This window comes from Neovison vison, chromosome 2 (assembly GCF_020171115.1).
Source record: "Neovison vison isolate M4711 chromosome 2, ASM_NN_V1, whole genome shotgun sequence".
Classification (NCBI taxonomy): Eukaryota; Metazoa; Chordata; class Mammalia; order Carnivora; family Mustelidae; genus Neogale; species Neogale vison.
Genome location: NC_058092.1, coordinates 54,576,665 through 54,600,692, shown reverse-complemented (window position 1 = coordinate 54,600,692; position 24,028 = coordinate 54,576,665). Strand labels below are relative to the sequence as shown.

The following is a 24,028-nucleotide window of genomic DNA, read 5'->3' as shown; positions in this document are numbered from 1 at the left end:
TGTGCCTAAAACTTGGCAAAAGTCTGGCATTATTTACTGGTTTGTTTTTACTCTTCCCCTAGTCATTCTAGTATTGACTTGTCAGGCAGGAGCTCCTTACAGTATGAATGACATCCTTTAACACAATTGCAATCAATCATTAGGCACAAGAGTACACATTTCATGAACCTTTGTTAAGATGAGGGAAGAGTCCCAAGATATAGGTAGAACTCAATGGAGGGAAAGGGAGAAAAATACAAGTCTTTCTAATACTAACTCCAAGCCAAGGAATATTGCTCCTTGGACAGGGACATTCCCATGGGCAAGCACGGATAGATGGACAGAATGCGGCACTCACCAGTACATTTACTCTTCAGGAGGGGAGTGCTAGGGAGGTGTGTAGTGAGCCCAGAAAGCAGGGAAGGCCATCATCAGTAACTTTCTTCACAGCATCACTGTTGATGGTGGAGGAGAACCACTGACTGTAGTGAGAACATCAGCAAAGGAAAGAAGGTTGAAGAAGCTGGACACTGTGGCAAGTGCCAGTCAGGAGAAAGCAGGCCACAGGAGTCAGGTAGAATAAGATTATGCCTCAGAAGCTGTCACCCTTTGAGGTTAGGGAAAAATAATATGTTGACCTAAGGACTTAATTTTCCAACTCCCTAACATTTCACTGACACTTTGCAATGTAAGATGTGTTTTTTATCGATATATATTTTTAAAGATTTTATTTATTTATTTGACAGAGAGAGATCACAAGTAGGCAGAGAGGCAGGCAGAAAGAGAGGAAGGGAAGCAGACTCCCTGCTGAGCAGAGAGATCGATGCATGCGGGGCCCCATCCCAGGACCCTGAGATCATGACCTGAGCCGAAGTCAGAGGCTTTAGCCCACTGAGCCACCCAGGCGCCCCTCGATATTTTCTTTTTATATCATCTAACAATGAGTGTGGCATCTACTACTGGGGTTCAAAACTGCAAGGAGAATTTGGAAATTTGGGATGGTGATTCAGAGTCAAATTAATGGGTAACAAAGTAGATGTGCATGGAAGAAGCTAAAGCAATTGAGAATATTTTTTAAATATCTACAACATCTAATCTTGCAAAGAACATGAATTTAGAGTACTCTTATACTCCAAATGAATCTTAAATGAGATAATATACAAGAGCATTCTAGCAACTAATTTAAAATACAGTAAGTGTTGGAAAGCATATAGGTAGAATCAGAATTTCTTCTTGCTCACAGCAATGCTCAATTCTGTATGTTGAGGATATAAAAAAAATAGTTCTTATGGGACCAGTTAACCCTGATCTTTGGATTCATGCAGGTCTTTTTTTCTTAAAGATTTTATTTATTTATTTGACATGGAGAGAGAGAGAGAGCACAAACAGGGGGAGCAGCAGGCAGAGGGAGAGGGAGAAGCAGCCTCCCTGCTGAGCAGACAGGGCTCGATCCCAGGACACTGATATCATGACTTGAGCCAAAGGCAGGCACTTAACCAACTGAGCCGCCCAGGCACCCCTTATGCAGGTTCTTATAAGCTTTTCCTTAGTATATTACCGAGGAGCAAAAATCAGATTTTAAATATTGTTATATACAGACTGATGACCATCCAGAAGAATTTTCTAATACTTGGACTATGAAGTAGTGAGACTGTGTACCAAAAGAGATTATAGAACTATTTTCTCCAGAGTCATAATAAATAGGGCAGATTTTCATATGTCAAGGATGGAGTAATTGTGGTCTGCCCAAGGGTAAAAGGAAGCAATGAGATAATCACCCAAATTCCTTCCAGATTCAGGATTGTTTAAATAGTCTGATTAGTGACAACCCACTGGATATCTACTTCTGTTTTCAGATATTTTAAAAATAATCCCAGAGTCAATATTTCACAAGTGCTTCTTCAATCTTCTGCCATTAGCCCACACTTCATAACTTGGGTTTTCAAAACCAGAACTACACGTTCTTCTGACCAAAATATGAAATCTACAAATAACTAAAGATAAAAAAAATTGTTCAGTGGGTTTGGACATAAACTGCATCTTCTGCTTGCTTAGTTTCATCATGAAAATTACTTTAATTTCAATGCTGGAATCAAAACAATCCAGTCTTCTTAAAAGAAGCCTACTGTCTACTGTAAAGTAATAACATGTTTTTAGAGACTTCTAAGTGCATATCTTGGAATTTCTAACTTAAATGCATGGTTTGGAAAATACCAATCATTGATCGTGAAAGGATGGTTACATTTCATCATGACAAAGAAGCAAATATAACGTACTTACACTCTTATTTACTCATGTAACTATTACATATGATGCTAAAAAAAGTTTTAGATAAGAAAAAAGTCATTTAAATATGTAATATATGTGTATATTTTCTAAAAAGAAATTTTCATGAAGTGTTTCACAAAAATAAATTTGAAAAATACTAAACATATAGCGAAATAAAACAACAGAAATAAATGTGACTATGAACTTAATCAGGACTTGGAAACAAACTGATAAAGCTTTACTAAGCATGATGAGAAGGGAAGTATGTGAGTTGAGAAGGGGGAAAAAAGTGAAAATGAATCATGGCCATAACTAATTTTATTAGTTTCATGACTAATGGATTCTTTAAACCTATATTATGGTAAATTATAACCAAGTCATGTGTTTTAAAAGGGGGGGTAGTTCTGACAATTTGCAGTGATTTTTGTTTTAACTCGGCTAGAGGATCATTCCAATAGCATAAATTAACTTAGATGTCATTTAATTGTTCTTTTTGTAACTTGCTGCAAGAAAATTTATATAATACATGAGTGAAACTGGCTCTTTCATCACTTTAAAATTTGGGTTCTTTTGAAAAGAAAAAAATCCAGTATTTATAGCTCATGTTCTTAGCACATCAAAAATCTATTCTCAGTAAAAGAAAGGTCACATTATTATATTCAGAAACTCTATAATAAGGAAAATATTACCAAAATTTTAAGAAGATTTACCATTATCTGAAAATTAGCTTATTAAAATTAAATGTCCTTCTGGTCAAAATAATGGTTGATATTAATACAAGCAGTAAAACATGTAAGTCTGTTAGTTAATTGTACATTTTCCATCTTTGTTCTTTTTATGAGAATGAATTATACCCACATCCCTTCTCCTATTCAGTTTTACTACTTAGCAAACTATATGAAAATACTCACATTAGGGGTGGAGTAAACCACAAGAGAAAGGAGTTCTTCAGTACATACTTATATATAAATCTCTATATACCTATGCTGCCATTGGTAGGCTTTAAAAAACTAATCATGTGCATTCTATGTATGAGACTATAATTAAGATTTAATTCATTAAAAAGATGACCAAAAAAATTATCCAATGAAGCAATTGTATGAGCAGTAGTCCATTTTCAGAAAACAAAAATAACTGTATCATTTTTAGCTAGGTAAAGTATGCTTTAAGCTAAACACGTGGTACCCATCAAAGGCAAGCTATATATTACTAGGAGTAAGTTGAATTTGCCAAAGCACTGTGCAATGTATGAGACAAACATTTCGGAGGAGTGGAAAGCAGAATGCAAGTAAATATTAATCTGCAAACCCAGACATCCTCGGTTTATAATGCTGGCTGGCCACCTAACATGCAGTGATAAAAATCACTGTTAGAATTGTCTGTCAGGAAAAAAAAAATTGTCTGTCAGAAGTATCTACCTGCTCCCTTTATTGCAATGGTCCTTATTAAATAAAAACTATACAGATACCCAGTTTTGAAGGGTATCTTTATCTGAAAGAAAATATATCCTTCAAAGAAATCTGAAATGCCCTAGCACTGATGATGAAAGTTTATTTACTTTCTAGTGGGCTTTTTCTTATACTTCATTATCATACTGATTTAAGGAAGCTCCCCCCTTGTATGTAACAAACATGTTAAGGGTGGCAGATTCAGTGCAATTTTTATAGAAAGTTCTTGAATGTATTTACTTGCTATTCCTAAGTAAATGGAGGAATTTATTTATTATTGCCAATAAATCTGAAGTTCTTTTTTTTTTTTTCCACAAGAGGCTCTTAAAGAAAATAGCAATTTGAAACCAAATCAGACTAAATAACCATGCCATTTCAGAAGTGGGAACTTTGTTCTCCCTTTCCCTAAGTAAAGTCAATAGATCAAAAACCCACTAGTCTCTACACTACAAACATGGCAATGCAACAATGAAGTTTGACTTTAAACATAATCTTAATAAATAAACTAGAACTAAGCTTAAAATATTAATTCTCATACCAAAAATACACTACTGAAAAATGTCAACAACAGCCACCAAACAAAGCCCCCCCAAAAGCTAGCTCTCACCTCAACAAAGATTAAACATAAACCTGAATGTTTATAACTCCTTCGGTATTTAATTTACCTGGAATCAGCTAGGTCTTTTTTATAAGCAGTAATCTTAAAGACTCCCCACAGTTAAAGGCTTATTTTGTCTGGAAACAGCTTGGCAGCACAATGATAACTGAATACACAGTACACTGTGTCTTCTCCAGCGGACTCATTCTCCATTCATTTCACACTCGTGGTATGCATTAGGAACGAAATTCAAATGTTCTGTTTTCTACATTTCTGAACCATAGCCACTAATGAAAAGCACTGCAGACACCTCCAAGTCCCGTCTTACCATGTATGAGCCACAGTGAAGCGCCGACGTTGCCGGATGCTTTTATTCACCAGCAACTTTCTGAAAAAGCATGGTGAGTTCCTCGGTGAACTGCGTGGAGAAATTTTAGGAGATGTAGGTCTGTTTCCCGGCAGTCTTGGAAGCTCGAGTTCCAAGTGCATTTGCTCCTTGAAAGTCTTGATGTAAACCTCAGATTCAGAAGCAGTAAGTTCTTTTGAAGACTCTTTGGCTGTCATGTCTTATACAGAGCGCTGGCTTTCACCACCCAAAACAAAAACCTCAAACATAGCAGAGACACAGCTGCAGGTTAGGAGGCTGATGAGTCTGCAAACTGTTTTCCAGTTTAATTTCAGAAGCCGCGGCTCCCGTGTGTGAGCTGCTTAGAGCAAGAGCAGCATACTCGAAGAATGGCAAGTCAGGCTGTCACAAGGAGCTTTATCAGCCTGGCTTTGCCTCTGAAAATGCGCCAAAGTGCTTCCAATGTCAGTAGCCTCCTTGTGGATGAGGTTCGTCTGCAAGCTACACACTGACACTCACTGAATTCATTCAGCTGAATATACCAACTCATGAAATATTCATAAGGGCTTCTGATAAATCCTTTGTATGTATTTTTTAAAATCTTATCAAGCAAGCTGCATTCACTAATGGATAGTCACCAAAACCTAGGCACCTAGTTTTGTTTTGTTCACACAAAAAGCAGAACTAGAGCCCTTCCAGCATGTGTGATGTTTAAAGTCTTCATTCAGAATTATCTTGCCCTATAATGCACACAACAGTGACTCCACCTACCAAATGCTTATTGGCCTAGGATTATTTAAATAATTGCACTCTGGTTCCCCCTCAACAACACTTTTCATTGCTCACATTGTCACAAGATTTGTAAAGCTACTGTGCTCTTCACAGTGAAAACATTAAATCAGGGACTATCAAAAAGCCTAGCTAAAACAACCCCCCATATTCCATTTTCTGAATGAAAAAGCCGATTTGCTAAAGTTTTTTTTTTCCCTCCCCTCTCCAGAAGATCCAAAGCAGCATCAATATTTACCAAAAAAAAAAAAAAAAAGTCAGCTAACAGGAAAACATTGGATTTGGTTCATTCCCCTGAGGAATTTAAAAGCTAATCTTTATTCCAATAAACATTACCCTCATTCTTCTGTTTAAGCTCATTGTTAAAGGGTTGCCCACAGCAGCCACTCTGTTAGTTAGATGAAAAGTCACTTCTGAAACCCAAAGCTCCGCAGAACAGAAATAGAGGTAACAACCGGGAAAAACACTGCCCAGGAAAAATACTGCCCGGCAAAGTGCAGAGTCCAAAGGCAAGCGCTGTGCGCACACATGTGTGTAAGTGTGCACATGCGCGCACGTACAAAGGCACATGCCTGCTCACGTACTCGGGTAGGTGTGCAAGACAGTTTACATCTGTGAGTGTGTGTGTGTGTGTACTTTGTTCACAAGGGCTTGCAAATGAGACGTATAGGCAGGGGAATCAAAACAATGTCTCAAGTTCCAAAGCAAATCACTATAACCTGAAATTTCATTTAGAAATAGACTGGAATCCAGCTCCTATACTCAAAAGGTACGTGGAAGGGAAAGGAATATGGTGCTGCTCAAGGTGTACGGATGTTGTAGAAAGCCTGCTCCAGCAATGATTGCCACCAGGGCCAGCCTGATCGCACAAAAATTTGACAAAGCACAATTCCGGCTAGTCCGTGAGAGGCAGTTAAGAAATGATTCACAGGAAGACTTCAGGGAATAGGGAGACATTAATTCTCCTCTAAGGTGTGAGGACTTCCACCTTTATAAAAGTCATTCCCATATGTCATGTACTCTGGCTGAATATCTGAAGGACCAAATAAGAGCAGACGATGACGTGGAAAAAGAGAAACCCCACACCAGCCTTTGGGGGAAGTTGGTCAACGCTAACAGAAAGGATATAAACTCCTAGCGTACAGGTACTATCTTGGAAAGATAGCAATACTGCAATCATACACTCGGAATATTTCGTGACAGAAGTCAAGTCAGGGAACTTCACAGTTGTAAAAAATCCCAGTAATCACCTTGTTCAGCTCCTCATTTCAAAGGCAGACAGTCCTAGAGAACTTTAGTAACGTGTCCCATGTCATATTTGTAGTTGATGTTAGAGCTAGAGTTAAAGATAAAGATAAAGTCCACAGGCTTTCTGATTCCCAAGAGCACTCTTTCATTATACGAAAGTGAGAAGCCAAAAAAGTCAGTTTGTCCAGCTAGGCCCTGGCACATCTTCCGTATATATTTGAATACATTTTAAGTGCCCTACTTGAGAATGGATTGTTAGTAATATCATGGCAGGACATATTGCTGGTACCTATTATTTACTGCATGATGAAAACAAAGCTAGGACTTTCCTCTGACAATCATGTGATTTAAAACTGAGACATGAGAATATATGATCCTACCAATATTCAGTGACTCATTTACTTAGAAAAAAAAAAAAGACAATTTGAAGTTACCAAGGTCTTTCTCAGATTCACTTTTTAAGGCTGCCAAAATATAGGAAGCATTTCAGGATTGTTTTTCTCCCAAATGATGGCAAATTTCATAACCTAGATTTAGCCGTATGAAAACCAGGGTTCAGATAAGGAAATACTGCCAGAGCATTCACTTACCTGAAGTAGCATAATGATGTAATTATAATTACTTCCGATTCTTTTGGGCAATTTATGTGACATTATGTGACATTTCACATTACTCTTTTCATTTGCCCACTATGACAAGCCAATGTCCCAGTTAAAGAAATTTTGAGAGACATCCTAAGAAATAAAATTCTCAAAAATAAAATATTGTTAACTCTACCTAGTTTTGAAAACATTAAGGAATACCAAAGACAGTTAATTGAGATGCAAAACTTAAAAGATAATCAGACTATTTTAAAGCCTGAATTAGTTACCTCTGAAGAAAGGAAATGCAAGTCCACAGGTAAATGCATTAAAGTTTGTTTCCAGAGTCAAAATGCCAAAGAGAAACTCAATACCGTGGTAAACACTGAAGTCAAAAAGGAATCTAGAAAGTAGGAAACAGGAGATGGTATCTAAGAAAAAGTACACAAAAGCAAAGTAAAGGCAGATAATACCCTGCTATATTTCAGCAAAGAATACACTGTTCGGAGAGAGAAAGCCAGGAGAACTGAAGAAAAAGCCCAGAAGAAAGCAAACAGAGTTTGCGTGCCCTTCTGAGAGCCTAGGAAGGAGCCAAAGTAAAAACCTTCCTATCTATATGCCATGCTTAGTCCTTGGCACCTCAAAAGGAGAGATGAGTAATTCTGAGTCAATTTATTAGTGCGCAGATAGTTGCCCTTGGGAATTACTTGAGAATTCCAATTATAGCTGTGTCTCAATTTTAAATAATGAAATTCCTGGTATCCACATCCTGTGAAAGCAATAAGGATCAAGAATTTTTCATAACAAAATATCATTAAAGGATGTGAATAGAGTTATATGGTTAAAAACAATCAATAATGTATTATTTATTAATATGAGAGACAAAAACATTCTGACTTCTCACTAAACTGAAATGGAAAGTAAATTAATTACAACCAAACAAAATGATAAACGTAGAGTGCAAGTATTAGAACATTGTTTAAATGCATTTTAAGGCTTATGGTTTTGTAATCAAATTATTTTAAATGAAATCAATTACACTCTTTCCATATTCATTATCTTTCAGACTTTATAAGTTTACCTGGAATAAATTTTCTCTGAACTGAGTGACCAATTTTTAACTAACTGCCATTATAAAACTGAAGTATTTTAAAGGCATAAAACCAGAGATTCTATGCAATATTATGCATAACAGTGTTGAACATGAAATAGCATGGCTCACATTTACTAAAAATACAAAACTGGATATTTGAGAAGACAGAATTTACTTAGAAGCTTCTTTCTGAAGAGGAATAGATTTAAGACTATCAATATTAACCGAGTTAAACCATTGTGGATTGTATCTTTATGTCACTAACCCGTGCTCTTTTTCTAAAACAACATACCATCTGAGCACAGCCATTAGGCTCTGCTCAATTAAATACAGACAAGCTCTTCTTTCAGTCAGACAAGGTAAGAAGTGAATACAGAACACCAGGAAACACTGGTAGCTTCTTTTAACAGAATGCCCCACTCACCACAGATGGCAACTTCTCCCAATTTCTCTATTTCAGAAATTTCTTTATTTGAAGAAATAGAGCTGGAGTTATTCTAACATGACTTCGGAAGAGATAACATTCAGCTGAATGGAAATAGTTGTCTAGCCATCTTGGAGCAAAACCTTAACTGACCACTCTTTCTAGAATTAAGGATTACAAAAGAGGAGCTTATATTGATTACATATCCACTGGGTGCTCAACTTTGTTGTAAGCATTTCAACAAGTTATTTCCGTTTATACTCATTATAAACTATCTGACAAGTGGTATTGAAATCTTTGTTGGACTTCCCGATAGTATCAACCTCCGTGGGTTCTTGAGGGCTGGGCTGAGTCTTGTTCATTTCTAGAATATGGAACCGAGTCTGGCACAGAGTCGATACTCAATAAATATTTGTAGAATGAATGCCCATTATTTGGTCATTTTCAGATGAGATCATCAAGATACAAAATTGTATACTTTTTAAGGAGTTGACCCTACACTACAGTTTTTGTAACAAAGGAACCTAATGGGACAAAAGAGAGAATGCATGCTCCCAGGGTGGTCTGGTCATGTCACCAAAAGCGTATTTTCTCAAGTACTATATGTCCTTGACTCTGAAGTCATCTAGCATGTTATCTTTATAAAATAATATGAATGCTTCACTTTCATCCATATGACACTACTTAATTACTCACTATTACAAAATTAGTGCTCCAGAAGGATCAGTTTTAACTCGTACCATCTCCAAAGTCCCCTGAATCCCAGGGAGGGAAGCTATATTGCTTGAGAGCAAGAACTTTGTTTTGTTCACCAGTATAATCCCAATACCCAGAACAGTATTGACCACTCAGTAGATATTCAAATAAATATTTTTTGAATGAATAAATGAATGATCTCCTCAGTACAGAATATGATTGGTGGGGGGTAGGTTGGCCAAAATGGGATACATGACCTCTCTCAAAGGAAAGCAAGAGTGATAGTGGCATTAACCCATAACCCTTCCACAATTCTGCACATTATTTTATGTAGTTTGACTGCCTAAACATGTTACTTCTCTACTTTCTTTGCCAAGAATACAGTCTTATCCATTAAGGCTACACTCAAAGAACCAGATTCATCTGCAGAATGTTTCGGAGGATATCACACTACGTATTTTTGTTTGTCTCCCAGAGTAACCTATGAGCTCTCCAAAGACATAAACTATTTCACTCATGTCTTTATCTCCACAGCCTGACATTGCTCTGATTAATATTTGTGGATTGAAAACAGGAATAGAAAATGAATACAGTGCCCAAATCATGCCACAAATTGTTCTCACTGTCTTGACAGCCAGTCCAGCCAATATCCTAACTTCTTGTACTTGAGCTTACAGATGTTTCCAAAATAAGCTTCTTAAATTCTAGCGGTTTGGTTATGTTTCCCATTTTAACTACCATATCCTCATTTTTAAAAATAAATAAATATTCTCTGCTGTTAAGTAATATTTTTCTCTTTATAATAATAAACATATTAGGGGATACTTTAAGACTATGCAAATATCCTGTTTCTCAAACTTTCCCCCACTAGTGTTGGTTGGCATCCAGTGGTAGAGCTCACCTACAGTAATTATTATTGTGGTGTTTGCCTAATGGTGATTTTGCATATCCCTCATTCCTTCTACACTTATTAAATGGATTTTTATTGAAAGGAAAAAATAAATAAATAAATAAATAAAAATTACTATTATTACTATTATTATCATTCACATTCCCACTGCAGGGCTAAAGCGGAATGCCCATGTATCACGATCTCCCTTCATTAGGTGGTATACAGATAGGACAGACTGGCTAGGCCCTCTCCTCATGGTGCTTTCTAGTTTTGGCAGAGTAATTAGGTGCTTCTCTCTCAAAGCACATCCTCTGAAGGCAGACTGCATAGGCAAAAATACTAAGGAAGCTCCTCTCTTTGTTTCCTAGGTCATTGTTAACATCAAGATATATTAGCAAAGATGAGTCAGATACCTAAATGCAAGGAGAGAAACTGTTCCCAGGGTAGGTGTTTTTAAATATGCATTTCAAGAAGATATTCCAGTTCCCAAAGATAATACTAACCTGTCAGCAAATTTCTTAAAAGGGTGATTTCAAATGAATAGGATATTAGGAACATATATGTTAAAAACAAAGGCACATTGGGAAAACCTCTTTCTCTAAAATGAGCTTGTATCTCTCTATTATTTCTACTCTGTCAGTGGTCTTCTGTGAAATATGAAGAAAAATGGTATGGTATTAAACTATAGTTCAAATTTTTAAATGTAAACAATTATCTGTATAAGACCAATTAACTATGATACTACAGAGATCATAAAAAGATTATAGCACACATGAAAACTAAGTCAAATTCACTCCGCTGCTCTTAAAAAAGAGACTAATACTCAGGGATCCATTCGTGTTTGAGTATGTATTTGCAAGTATTTTACAGAAACAATATTTTCCTAAATTAGTTTGAGTCTTCCTAAATTAAATGAGTCTACAAATGGTTCAGAACACACATGAATATGGAAAATGTGTCCAAAAATGGTGGATTTGATCATGGTTGGCTCACTTAATTTCAACATTTGTGTATTTACAACACATTCTGTTCAAGTCTATTCGCATTAAAAGTTTTTTTTTAATTCAGTAATATTAATGATGATGGCTTTTTGATTTGTAACAAAGAAAGCAAAATTTTACCTATTAAGACTATGTATGAAATTCTACTATTAAGAAGTAACTTAAATTTGGGGTGTCTGAGTGGTTCAGCCTTTAAGCATCTGCCTTCGGCTCAGGTCATGATCCCAGGATCCCAGCGTCCAGGGATCAAGCCCCATCTCAACCTCCCTGCTCAGTGGGGAGCCTGCTGCTCCCCTTTAAGCATCTGCCTTCGGCTCAGGTCACGATCCCAGGATCCCAGCGTCCAGGGATCAAGCCCCATCTCAACCTCCCTGCTCAGTGGGGAGCCTGCTGCTCCCTCGCCAACTCCCCGGTGCTTATATTCTCTCTCTTACTATCTCTATCATAAATAAATAAAATCTTAAAAAAAAAAAAGAAGTAACTTAAATTTAATCTCATATAAGTATTTTATACCAATTAAACACTGCAATATTAGCATATGTAAAATCCAAGAGTGGGGATATTTTATATGTAAGCATGCTAAGCTTTGTAGCAAAGACATTTAAATAGAATGTATATTTTTATAAAGCTCCCTTGGTTACTTTTCATCTTTCTTGTTTTATTTTTAAATTTATCATACAATAAGATTGACCTTTTTTGGTTCACTGTTCCATGAAATTTAACACGTCTGGATTCATATAACCTTTATTATAATCAGGATATCGAACAGTTCCGTTAACCCCAAAATTCTCTTGAGCTATACCTTTATAGTTATACCTTCTCTACACTCCTGATTTCTGGGAATCCCTACTCTATTCTCCACCACTGTAATTTAATGTTTTCAGTAATGTCATAAATAGGGGATCACATGGTACTTAACCTTTCAAGACCAACTTCTTTCACTCAGTACAATGTCTGACATTTAGACAATGTTACATTTATTAATAGCTCATTCTTTTACTGCCACATAGTTTTCTGTTGTATGGATGAACCCAGGTTTTGTTTTGTTTTTTTTTTTAATCCATTCACCACTGAAGGGACATTTGGGCCATTTCTAGTAAGGGGCAATTTTGAATAGAGCTGTGATAAACACCATGTGCACATTTTTGTGTAAATATATGTTGTCATTCCTCTATGGCAAATGCCAAGTAGTGGGATTTCTGGGTCACAGGTTAAGTGTATAGTCCTCTTTATAACAAAAAATCAAGATGTTTTCCAGAACGGAGGCATCATTTTGCATTTCCATCAGCAACTCGAAGGTTCCCCGCAGCCCCATGGACTTGCTAGCACTTTGTCTTTTCAGTATTTTAGCCATTCTAATAAATGGGTAGTATATACCTCATACTGATTGTAGTTTACAGTTCCCTAGTGGCTAATGTTGACCATGTTTCCATATGCTGATTTGCCATTAGGACAGCCTCTTTGTAAAGTGTCTGTTTAAGATTCTTGCCCATTTTCAATTTAGACTGTTTCTTTTCTAACCATGGAGACTTCTTCCCCAATCTTCCCACTAACATTTACTTTCCAGAATTCTCAAATAGCTAATCCATGCATTCTGTCCAGCACCTCAAGCTGTATTTAGGCATAGAAAGAGAATGGAGCATGATTATTCCCATCTTACCTCGAAACAAACCATTAATATGATAATATCAGTTACAAAATCTGGAAGTTTCAAATTGACTTTATAGTTTATAACACTTTTGCATTAGCACCATTATTCCTGAAGACTTTAATGTTTACATTCTTGACTTGGCCATTCCTTTACTTCTGGGGAGCTTGCATTTGGACTATTGGCGTGACCTCTAACACTCACCCTTGCTGTAATTAGTCCTCAGTGTGGCTTCTAAGGGCTGGGGCTCCATCACCAAAGAATACCAGAATGTCTGATGCATTTTGTGGCTAGTTAGAAAGAGGCCCCTCTAGAAATGGATTCTAGGTGACTCCCAATTTCTCTTACCCTGACCACTTTTCAAAACAATAGTTTCCTTTTTCCACTGTGGCATCATGAATACTTCTGAAAGAAACCCAACCTTTTCACTCCTTCTCCTTACTTATTTCTATGTTTCTCCTAATTTACACATGTTTCAAAGATATTCTTACCAGGTGGGTACTATATGCCAAGAATAGGACTTCCTATTATCTTTGGTAAGTCTACACTATTGCTTGAAATTTTCATATTTGATACTCCACATAAAATCACAATTCTAAAGAGCTTTGTTTTTATTTTAGTGAATCTTTATTCTCTACATACATAATAAGTCTTCATTGGCAATGATGGTATACTATCTGAGAAAGCTTCAGCATCAGTCTTATAACTGCTTCCTTATATGTATGTGATTTACAAAAAAACTCTATGCTCTTAGAGAGTAAAAACCATAATATATTCCTTTTTTTTTGAGTGGCTAACATTTTTATTTCAAAATCAGGATATTGTATATAACACTTTCTGAAATATAAGTAAGACATGTAATTAAATGAACTCTGTGGATTTTTTTTATTAAAGCATATTCGACACTAAATATTGAGTGAAGTCACAACTATAATACTCATCAATATTCAAATTCTTTATGTGTCAACCTGCAAAATTCTTGCACACATATAAAAAATGCTTTGTGCATAATAAATGAATGTTTAAAAACCCAGGAATATGAATTAATAGTATGTACATAATCACTGGTATTAAGTTAACTCATAGTTAAATGTTAATATGAGTCAGGCACTGAGCTAGTTCAAGGAAAACTACAGTGAGTAAACTAGACCGTGTCCATCCTCATGGTACTTACAGTCTAATGGCACAATATCATAGTTCAATTCTACTCATAATTCTAAACTAATCTGCCTCATTATTCACCTGCTCTCCTTTTAAAAGAGGTCAAAACCAGGTTCTCTTCTATTTCCCACAGTTCTTGGGTTCCTCTCTATTTCACAGTAGATTATCCTCATTCAGAATGTCCTACAAGATAAATAAGGAAGCATTCTTGATCAAGAGGGTTTTTTTTCCCCTAAGTATACCCTGCTATTCCTTATTCCTTACTCCTAGCTCAGCATATAATTTTTTTTTAATACTGAAGGAATGTTCATTCCCACCCAGTACACACACCAACTGATGCAAACAAACAAACAAACAAATAGAAACTCTTGTTTCATCTCTCTCTGAATTCTAACTGGGGCATAGGTAATTTCTGTCCAGTTTTTAAAGTAAATAGCAAGTAGTTTCTCTTCCTCCTAAACTAAAGTATGACTCCCAGTGGTTTTAGTTCTGTGACTTGGAATTACAATGCCTAAGTCACATGAACGACTTTCAAAGATCTATCCTCTAACACTTGACTTTATACAATAAATAACTACAGCTCTTCCAACTATTCCTTATCAAACACAGATCAGATACTTTTTTAACACCTAGGCTGAACCTTTGACATATGTAATAGTAATGGGAGAGGGTGTTTTGGTTTGCTGGGTCTGCCATTACAAATACCCCAGATCAAGTGGATTAAACAATAGATATTTATTATCTCCAGTACTGGATGTCAGAAGTCCAACAGCAAGCTGTCAGCAGGACTGCCTCCTTCTGAGGGCTGTCTTCCCTCATGCATGACTCTGTGTTCACGTTTCCCCTTTTGTAAGAACACCAGTCCTACTGGATTAGGGTCTACTTTAATGACCTCATTTTACCTTGATTACATCTATAAAGATCCTATCTCCAAATAAGGTCACATTGTAAGGTAATGGAGGTTAGGACTTCAACATATTAATATGGGAGGGACATAAGTCAACTCATAACTTTCTACCTTCTGACTCCTCAAAATTCATGTCCTTTTCACATGCAAAATATATTGATCCCATTAAATGTTGCCAAAATTCTTATCATTCTAGCATCAACTCTGAGTCCAAAAGCTGGGTAAAATCTTGGGCAAGATTCATTGTGGGACAAAATTTCCTCTTCATCATGGGGCACCTGGGTGGCTCAGTGGGTTAAAGTCTCTGCTTTCAGCTCAGGTCAAGATCCCAGGTTCCTGGAATCAAGCCCCACATAGGGCTCTCTGCTCCGCGGGGAGCCTGCTTTCTCCTCTCTCTCTCTGCCTGCCTCTCTGCCTACTTGTGGTATCTGTCTGTCAAATAAATAAATAAAATCTTAAAAAAAAAAATTTCCTCTTCATCTGTGAACCTATGATACCAGACAGAAACAAGAAGTAGGACAGGCACAGGATAGGTATTTCCATTCCAAAAGGGATACACTTAAAAGAGGAAAGGGTCATGGGTCCCAAGCAAGTCTGAAACCTATTAGAACAATTTCCATTAGAATCTGAAACTTGAAAATAATCTTTTTTTGCTCAGTGCTTGGTCCTCTGGGCCTTCAGCCCTGAGCAGCGGGGGCCCTGCCATCCAGAACCAAGGAAATGGCTCATCCTCTAAAACTAAGGAAGAGGCTCCTTTCTGGAATCAAGGAGGAAATGGCCCCACCTTCCTGGGCTTGTGCCTTCTGGGCTTGTAGTGTCAGTAGCAGCCACAGGCCTCTGAATCACCTTCAAGGTTGTTCTTCACTTTTCTTGTAGGATTACACATGCTTGAAAGTTTGGATAGATCTACCAGCCTGCTTCCTACCTGTGGAATCTCAGAAGTCTGACAGCCTTCCTTCCTTTCATTCTGGCTCTGTCTCCCTTCGATCCAAACTGACAGTGTTTCTGTTGATATACATTTTTTCAAAAACCTGGCTGTCTCCCATGCAATTCACAGGGGTCCAAGCCATCAGACAAGAGAGTCCATCACAGATCTTTTCTGGGTAACCACAGCTCTATTCCTGACTTCTGCCGAGATGACTGGATCCATGAATTGCATGACTGTCCAGCTATATACTCTTGATGTTCCCTCTAGAACATATTCTCTCTCTCTCTCTCTCTCTTTTTTTTTTTTTTACAAGAGGAAAAAGCTAAGAATTTCCCAAGTCTTCAACCCCTGGTTTCTTTTTACCTAACAATTTCTTCTTCAGTTTATCTCTCTCCTCTTCTATTTTACTTAAGCAGAAAGGAGAAACCAAGTCATGCCATCAACACAGCCTAGGAATCTTGGCTGACAATCCACGTTTGTCACTTAAAATTTCTTCTTTCCACCCACAAAAAAACTAGAACATAATTCAGCCAAGTTCTTTGCCACTTTAAACAAGGATGACCTTTCCTCCAGCGTTCAACTGCATGTTCTTCACTCCCACCTAAGACCTCAGCAGAAGCACCTTAACATTCATATTTCTTCCAAGTCTCCTCAAGATAATCTAGCTGCTACCCACAACTCTTTCGGTCCCTACTCATACCTCAATTCCAAAGCCACGTCCACATTTTTAAGCATCTGTTACAGTAGTACCCAACTTCCTGGTACCAAAATCCCCAAACCAGTATTAATGGGACAGGGCTGCTTAGCCCTAGGTGTTTAAACAACATAAATTTATTGCCTCACAGTTTTGGAAGCTAGAAGTACAAAATCAAGGTGTTGGCAGACTTGGTTCCTTCTGAGGGTTGTGAGGGGAGGATATTTTCTAGGCTTCTCTTCAGGGAGTGAAAGGCAGAAGGAGAAAGAGAGCAAGTTGGGGGACAAGATATAATAACTAGTATTTATTGAGAGCTTACTATGTACTAGGTGCTTTTGCATACATTATTATCATATACCTTGCAATAGCCCTTTGAAGTATGAACAAATGAACAAACCGAATTAGAGGAAAGTAAGATGAATTACCCAATATCATCCAGTTAGTAAGGATTTGAATCTAAAGTCACCGAACTTCAAAACTTATACTCTCATCTGCTATACTGCATTGCAAAGGAAAATCAAGAAGAAAACATAAGGATATGCCCTAAATATAAAGAAAATTTCACTGTATAAAAACTTTTTAACTTTAATTGTTATATCCAGAAACTAGAATTGCTTCTTTATAAATGCCATAACAGAAAATAATTTGAAGATGCAATAAAAATTACTGGCTTCACCTCAGCAGCAACTAACTTCACTACTGAGTTATTTTCTAAATAATTTTGTCTGGGAGTGCCTGGGTGGCTCAGTTAGTTAAGTGTCTGCCTTCTGCTCTAGTCATGATCCCAGAGTCCCTGGAGCCCAGCAGCAGGCTCCCTGCTCAGTGGGGAGTCTGCTTCTCCCTCTGCCCTTCACCCCACTTGTGCTCACTCTTTTTCTCTCTCTCTCTCTCTCAAATAAATAAATAAAATCTTTACAACAACAACAATAATAATTTTGTCTGAATGTGCTCTTATTAGTTGTAAGTCAACTTTGCAAGGGAGAACAATGGCCAATGGGTATTAGCACATTCATTCATTGCAACTCAACATTACAAGTTATTTAACCTTCCCATGTTGTTAAAAACTAGGAATTTTTCCTATAAATCTCCTTTTGTTTCTGATCTTAAGTATTAAAGATAAGAAATATCCTCCTATGATTCTATTTCTAGCCTGTTTCAGCTTCTAAACAGAGACTCATGAAATATTTTTTGACTCCCAGGTTAAAAATTTCATTCTCTTGGTTATCATTACTAGGAACAGTATTTTCCTATGAAATCCATACAAACTGGGCACCTGGGTGGCTCAGTCATTAAGCGTCTGCCTCCAGCTCAGGCCTGGATTCCAGGGTCCTGGGATCAAGCCCCACATCAGGCTCCCTGTTCGGTAGGAAGCCTGCTTCTCCCTCTCCCACTTCCCCCTGCTTGGGTTCCCACTCTCGCTGGGTCTCTCCCTGTTAAAAAATTTAATAAAATCTTTAAAAAAAAAAAAAAAAAAAAAGAAATCCATACTGATTCTCAAGTTCTGGGCTTGGATGTTAAACTGTTTTATTTGTGCTACCTTAGCCATAACCAATATTTTTATTTTATTTTTGGCAATTTACAAATTGTAGAAGTGAGAGACCAACTTTTTAATGACACCACTTTTGTGTCATCTCTACATTTTTATCTTCTTTGGAATGCGGGTCCACATTTAGCAGATACACTAAGGTGCCACCTCATACCAACCCCCAAAGGAAAATGTAGGGGCTCTTTAATTCCACTTCTCAATCTGTGTCAGCACCAGTTCTTGGTTCAGTTTTTCTGGATTTCCAGACACGTTTTGGGATTCAATCTGGGTTACAGTACCCACTAAAATTCATGCCCACCGCTTGCCATACCCAGAAGCCAAAGAAAATTTCATCTTCAGAAAAATATACATGCAAAGTAAAGCATATTGAGAACATAAATGAGACTCAAATAAAAAAGAAAAGGAACACCCTTCCCCCTACATAGCAGGTGACTTACACTCTAAAATCACAGCCTATGATTATGCCTGTAGATTCCATCAGATTATTTTTTACTGCTAAGGAAATGTGCCTCTTAAGGCAGAGATCCAAATTTCTGAATCGTGACAGCAACAGCTGAAGACTAAAGATAGACAGTCAAAATAGCATTTTCTGTACATTTTCAGTTGTTAAAAAAGCAGTTACAGTACATAATGTATGAAGTATATTGTTTTAATCCTGTGATGGCTCCACAGGGGAAAGACTTATGGCAGAAAGTATTATTTCCTGCTTTCATCGTACACACATCTTTAAAATGGTGATGGCTTCTTTTCTTAATAGAGTATTTCCCAATGTATTTTATATAGGTATGTATAAGCTTTATGAACAAAACGTTCCTATTTTAAATAAATGTTGAATTTACACATGGCCTATCACACGGCCAAGTACACTCACCTCAGGGGCTATTAGCTTTTTACCTCTGCCTGGAAAGCTCCTTCTCTAGATCTTCCTATGGTTTCCTCAGACTCTGTTCATGTATCTTCTCCTCAGAGAGGGTCTACCTACATATTCTATGTGACAGAGTGCCCCCTGCCTCCCTCTCACCTTACTCAGCTCTATCCCTCTCGGCCCTCCCACCGGAACAAAAGTCCCAGGAGGACAGAGACCTTCAGTTTTCTTTACCATGCTGACTCCAACACTGAAAACCATGTCCGGTATTTAGGAGGTGTTTAATAAATGTCTGCTTACCACATAAAGGTCACCTAGTTAAACTGTAAGAACACTTATCAGTATCCTCGTTAAGTACCATCTGTCCCTTGTCAGTCACCTCAACCAAGCCTTAAGCAAATTCATTCTTACAGTCCTGAAAAGAGATGCTGAAAGACACGTTCGAGGGCAAGGCTAAGACTTGCCTTGATTTCTCCTCCGCTAATCGCCTTTCAGCCACCACGGACAGGCTACCATTGAAAGTGTAACCTTCCATATGCTGCGAATATCCCAACTATCTATGGCTTAGTAGGAACGCTTCTCGCTAGACAGAAGGCAAGCAGACATGAACTTGTGACCTTCCCCAATGGAGTTGCCACACCACCACCCAGCGGGATTCCCTCTTTCAGACAAAACACAATGGTAACACTGTGTACAGAGGAATGATTCACAGGAGACACAGGAGCTCCGCCAAAGGCAGGAAGGCAATCTGTACAGAAAACTGTATGCTGAGAGGGCTTTCTTTTCATTTCAAAATGAGAAGCATGCACTTTGGGGGATGGTAACTTTCCATGCAGCCTTATATGTCCCTGAGGTGGGAAGACCCAAGATGTGGGAATCATCTTTCCTTTTCTGGAGCAAGCTTCCGATAAGGAGCTTCGCTCTGATGAACGAATCAAAATGTTTCTGGAACTTGATATCCTGTTTCTCATAGCTCAATAAATACTGGAGGAAGGCGATGAAGATGATGATGATGATGATAAAAAGTAGCAAAATGTTTCAAATACAATGGAGTTAGATGGCCAAAAAATATTTATTAAACTGATGATGGTTAATGGGATATTGAAGAATACCTCTTAAGAATCCAGATATATATAAAAGAATGAGATGCCAAGATAAGAGACCCTTAAATCTGTCTAAAATTCAAAATGATTCAGTATTCAAAACATTGAGCTTTTTTTTCAAGGAGATTTGTGGCAAGCATAGTAATTCTCCTTTCAATTCTAAGCTATCATTTATATTGTCCAGAAACGCTGCATTATAATTAAGAACTATTTTGCCATAGATAACATTACATTTCCTAAACAGTACTCTTGGTGTTTTTTATTAAGATTACTAAGCACAAAAATACAGCAATCTATAAAAATCTGTATGTGAGAATACTTATGTGGAAACAAATTAAACTGCTGGTAAATGGAAGCACAATCAAGTAGGAGAATGACCTAAGAGAATGAATTATTTATCAGAAGTCTGTGCCTTGAGATCTAACTTAAGCCAGCTTCTTCATCATCATAGGGTAATTCGTTCAAGCTCTCTGTTTCTCAGTTCCTTGCCTGTAAGATGCAAACGTTCATACCTAGCATTTTGCAGGGTAATTCACGTAAATTAAGAAACTCCAATTTAAAATTTAAACAGCATTGCATTTGCAATGCAATCTGGTAGGTACATACATTCGGATAGTATACTCCCTTGTAGGATCTAAAAAATGTTATTACAGACATTATCACATTCATTTTTAAGTATTCCCTGTAAAGAGGGAAATTCCGGGCTCACTGTGGCTCCTCAGCTTTTGTGCACAGTTCCCTGCTAGGCTACCTTTGTCCTCCTTCCCCAATGTAAACAAAGTAAAACTTTCTCCTCAAGACGTAAGGCAAGATTTTCAAAGCAGAGAGCATATATAGCAAGAATACCATGGAGTTAGTTTCTGATAATTAGTACATGTAACATTTCTTGGAAGAAAGAGCACGAACAATACATCACTGTCTCCATTTCCCTATAGTGACCAGAATAATGCTAGATCTGGTTGGCTGGTTGTTTTTTTTCTGTTACAACGTGCAAAAAAATTCAAAAGGGAATAAACATTTGTGGAGGGATCATTTGTACTAAATGCTTGAAGTATTATCTCATGTAATGCTTGAAATAATCCCATGATGCAGGTTTTCTTATAGAGAAAACTTCATAGAGAAAATAGTTTAAGAAATTTACTCAAAGTCAAAGCACTAATAATGATGCACCAGACACTTTTTGTCTATTATTCTTTGCTCCTTTCATTATACCAGCGCTTTTGCGAGTGTCTTTTTCCATTGCTGGCACCACCAGCATCACATTAAGTTTTAGTTCCCAAAGCACACTCTGGACCTGTTTTTAAAGCTGCCTACACCTGAATCAGAAACCCTGAGGGCAGAACCCAGTAAGGTGCTTTGACACATTTGTGTCAAAATGATTGTGATTGTGATGCACACCAAACTTTGTAAACTATGGCATTCCACCACATTTTCAGAGTTGAGACAATGGAATTCTAGCATATAATGAAACCAAAGCAAAAAAAAAAAAAAAAAAAAAAAAGAGAGAGAGAGAGAGAGAGCAGAATTATACAGTTAGTTGGTCAAGTTTCCTAAATATAGGTTTCCTGGCTAAGATAAATCTGCCTTCAGTTCAGAAAGCCAGCATGGAATTCTCAAATTCAGAAATGCTTAGGACAGAATGACAAACAGGTGTCATTAGAGGTGTCAAGTCAAATCAGTTTGGTTGTGACTGCCTGGAACACCAAGATGAGATAAGGTTTGTGAGGCTGCATTCAGTGGGAAAGAACGGAGTGATCAATGTCTGCCTTGGGTCAGGCAAGAGGGAGTGGCAGCATTCAGGAAGTATAGACTGATCAGCTGAGAGGACCTCTAATTATGCTAATGACTGAATAGAGTACTTCCTGTAGAGAGAGTCAACTTAAAGATATAATTTGAGAGACTGAGGGCCTCCCGGAAATAATAGTGAGAGTTTAATATAGAATTGAATCAAAACAACTCAGGATAATTACAAGCACATAATGTAGTTGGACACATTAGTCACCCATAAGGGTTCTCAAGAACAGCTTTGAGAGGATTAAAAGTATTCTATAGGAACCTGAAATGATTATTACCAAATGAAAGAAGCCAACCCGAGAAAGCTACATACTGCATCATTCTAACCATATAATATTCTAGAAAAGGCAAAACTATGGAGAAAATAAAAAAAATCAGTGGGTTGAGAGATGAGCAGGCAGAAGACAGAAGGTATTTAGGGCAGTGAAAATACCCCAATAGATTAAGGATGGCTAGATATCATAATACATTTGTGCAAACCCATAAAATGTACCAAAAGTAAAACCTGAAGTAAACTGTAGACTTCTGGAGGGTAATTATGATACATCAATGCAGGTTTATCCTTGGTAATAACGTGCTCCTCTGGCAAGTGATGTTAATGATGGGGAAGGCTATGCATGTGTGGGGGCAATGGGTATATGGAAAATCTCTCTGCTTCCTTCTCAATTTTGTTGTAAACCTAAAAGTACTCCTAAAAATTTAGCAAGACAGGAAACAACATGTGTTGGAGAGGATGTGGAGAAAGGGGAACCCTCTTACACTGTTGGTGGGAATGCAAGTTGGTGCAGCCTCTTTGGAGAACTGTATGGAGATTCCTCAAGAAATTAAAAATAGAGCTTCCCTATGACCCTGCAATTGCACTCCTGGGTATTTACCCCAAAGATATAGATGTTGTGAAAAGAAGGGCCATCTGTACCCCAATGTTTATAGCAGCAATGGCCACGGTCACCAAACTGTGGAAAGAAGCAAGATGCCCTTCAACGGATGAATGGATAAGGAAGATGTGGTCCATATACACTATGGAGTATTATGCCTCCATCAGAAAGGACGAATACCCAACTTTTGTAGCAACATGGACCGGACTGGAAGAGATTATGCTGAGGGAAATAAGTCAAGCAGAGAGAGTCAATTAACATATGGTTTCACTTATTTGTGGAGCATAACAAAAAGCATGGAGGACATGGGGAGTTAGAGAGAAGGGGGGTGGGGTAAATTGAAAGGGGAGGTGAATCATGAGAGACTATGGACTCTGAAAAACAATCTGAGGGGTTTGAAGGGGCAGGGGGTGGGAGGTCGGGGTACCAGGTGGTGGGTATTATAGAGGGCACGGATTGCATGGAGCACTGGGTGTGGTGAAAAAATAATGATACTGTTATGCTGAAAATAAATAAATGAACCCCCCCCAAATTAAGCCTTTAAACAACAAGAAAGTATTCTCTTACATCTAGATCTAAGTAGAGATGGGGAGGGAGGGCAATGATGATATAGAATTTTAACCTTCAGGACATAAAAATCATTCCAGCTCTACATTTCTGTACCAGCCGGGTTTTGCATTGTTCTGTGCATTTTATGGATTGCCTCAGATTTGTCTGATGTGTGAATGTGTCTATCTCCCCATCTAAACTACAGCAAGCTACTTCAGACAGAGATCTTATTTTGTTTCTTTGTGTCCCTCCCACAATATCTTCCTGCAATCTTTTGCTCATAATAGAACTTCAATATTCATTACAAAATAAGCAACAAAAAAAGAAAGAAAATAGCTGCTAATTCCTAAGTGTCTACTGTGTTCTAGCAGCTTTGCAGATATTACAGTACTTTTACAATATGTATTTTTATCTCCTGTTGTACAGCAAAAGAAACTCATGTTCTGAGAGGTAAGGTACTCAAAGCTGAAAACTAGTCATTTCTGAAGGCTTTATTCAGACCCAGCTGTCTCTCTTTCTTTCTCCCACTAGAATGTCTTCACTAAAATTCAATTACTCTATAAAACAGAGCATGTGTTTATTATTTTATACATAA

General features: G+C 37.5%; 1 protein-coding gene across 2 annotated transcripts in view; it reads right to left on the bottom strand.

Moving 5' to 3' along the window:
• PDE4B (phosphodiesterase 4B) overlaps positions 1-24,028 on the bottom strand; it is a 455,114-nt gene that overhangs the window by 370,764 nt on the left and 60,322 nt on the right. The window contains exon 1 of one of the 2 annotated variants that reach the window (XM_044238397.1): positions 4,622-5,066. The exons of the other annotated variant lie outside the window; for it this stretch is intronic. Within the exon in view, the coding sequence (XP_044094332.1) occupies positions 4,622-4,857 (236 nt within the window). The 5' untranslated portion in view covers positions 4,858-5,066. Of the gene's footprint in view, positions 1-4,621; positions 5,067-24,028 lie in introns of those variants that run through there. 2 annotated transcript variants of the gene reach the window in all.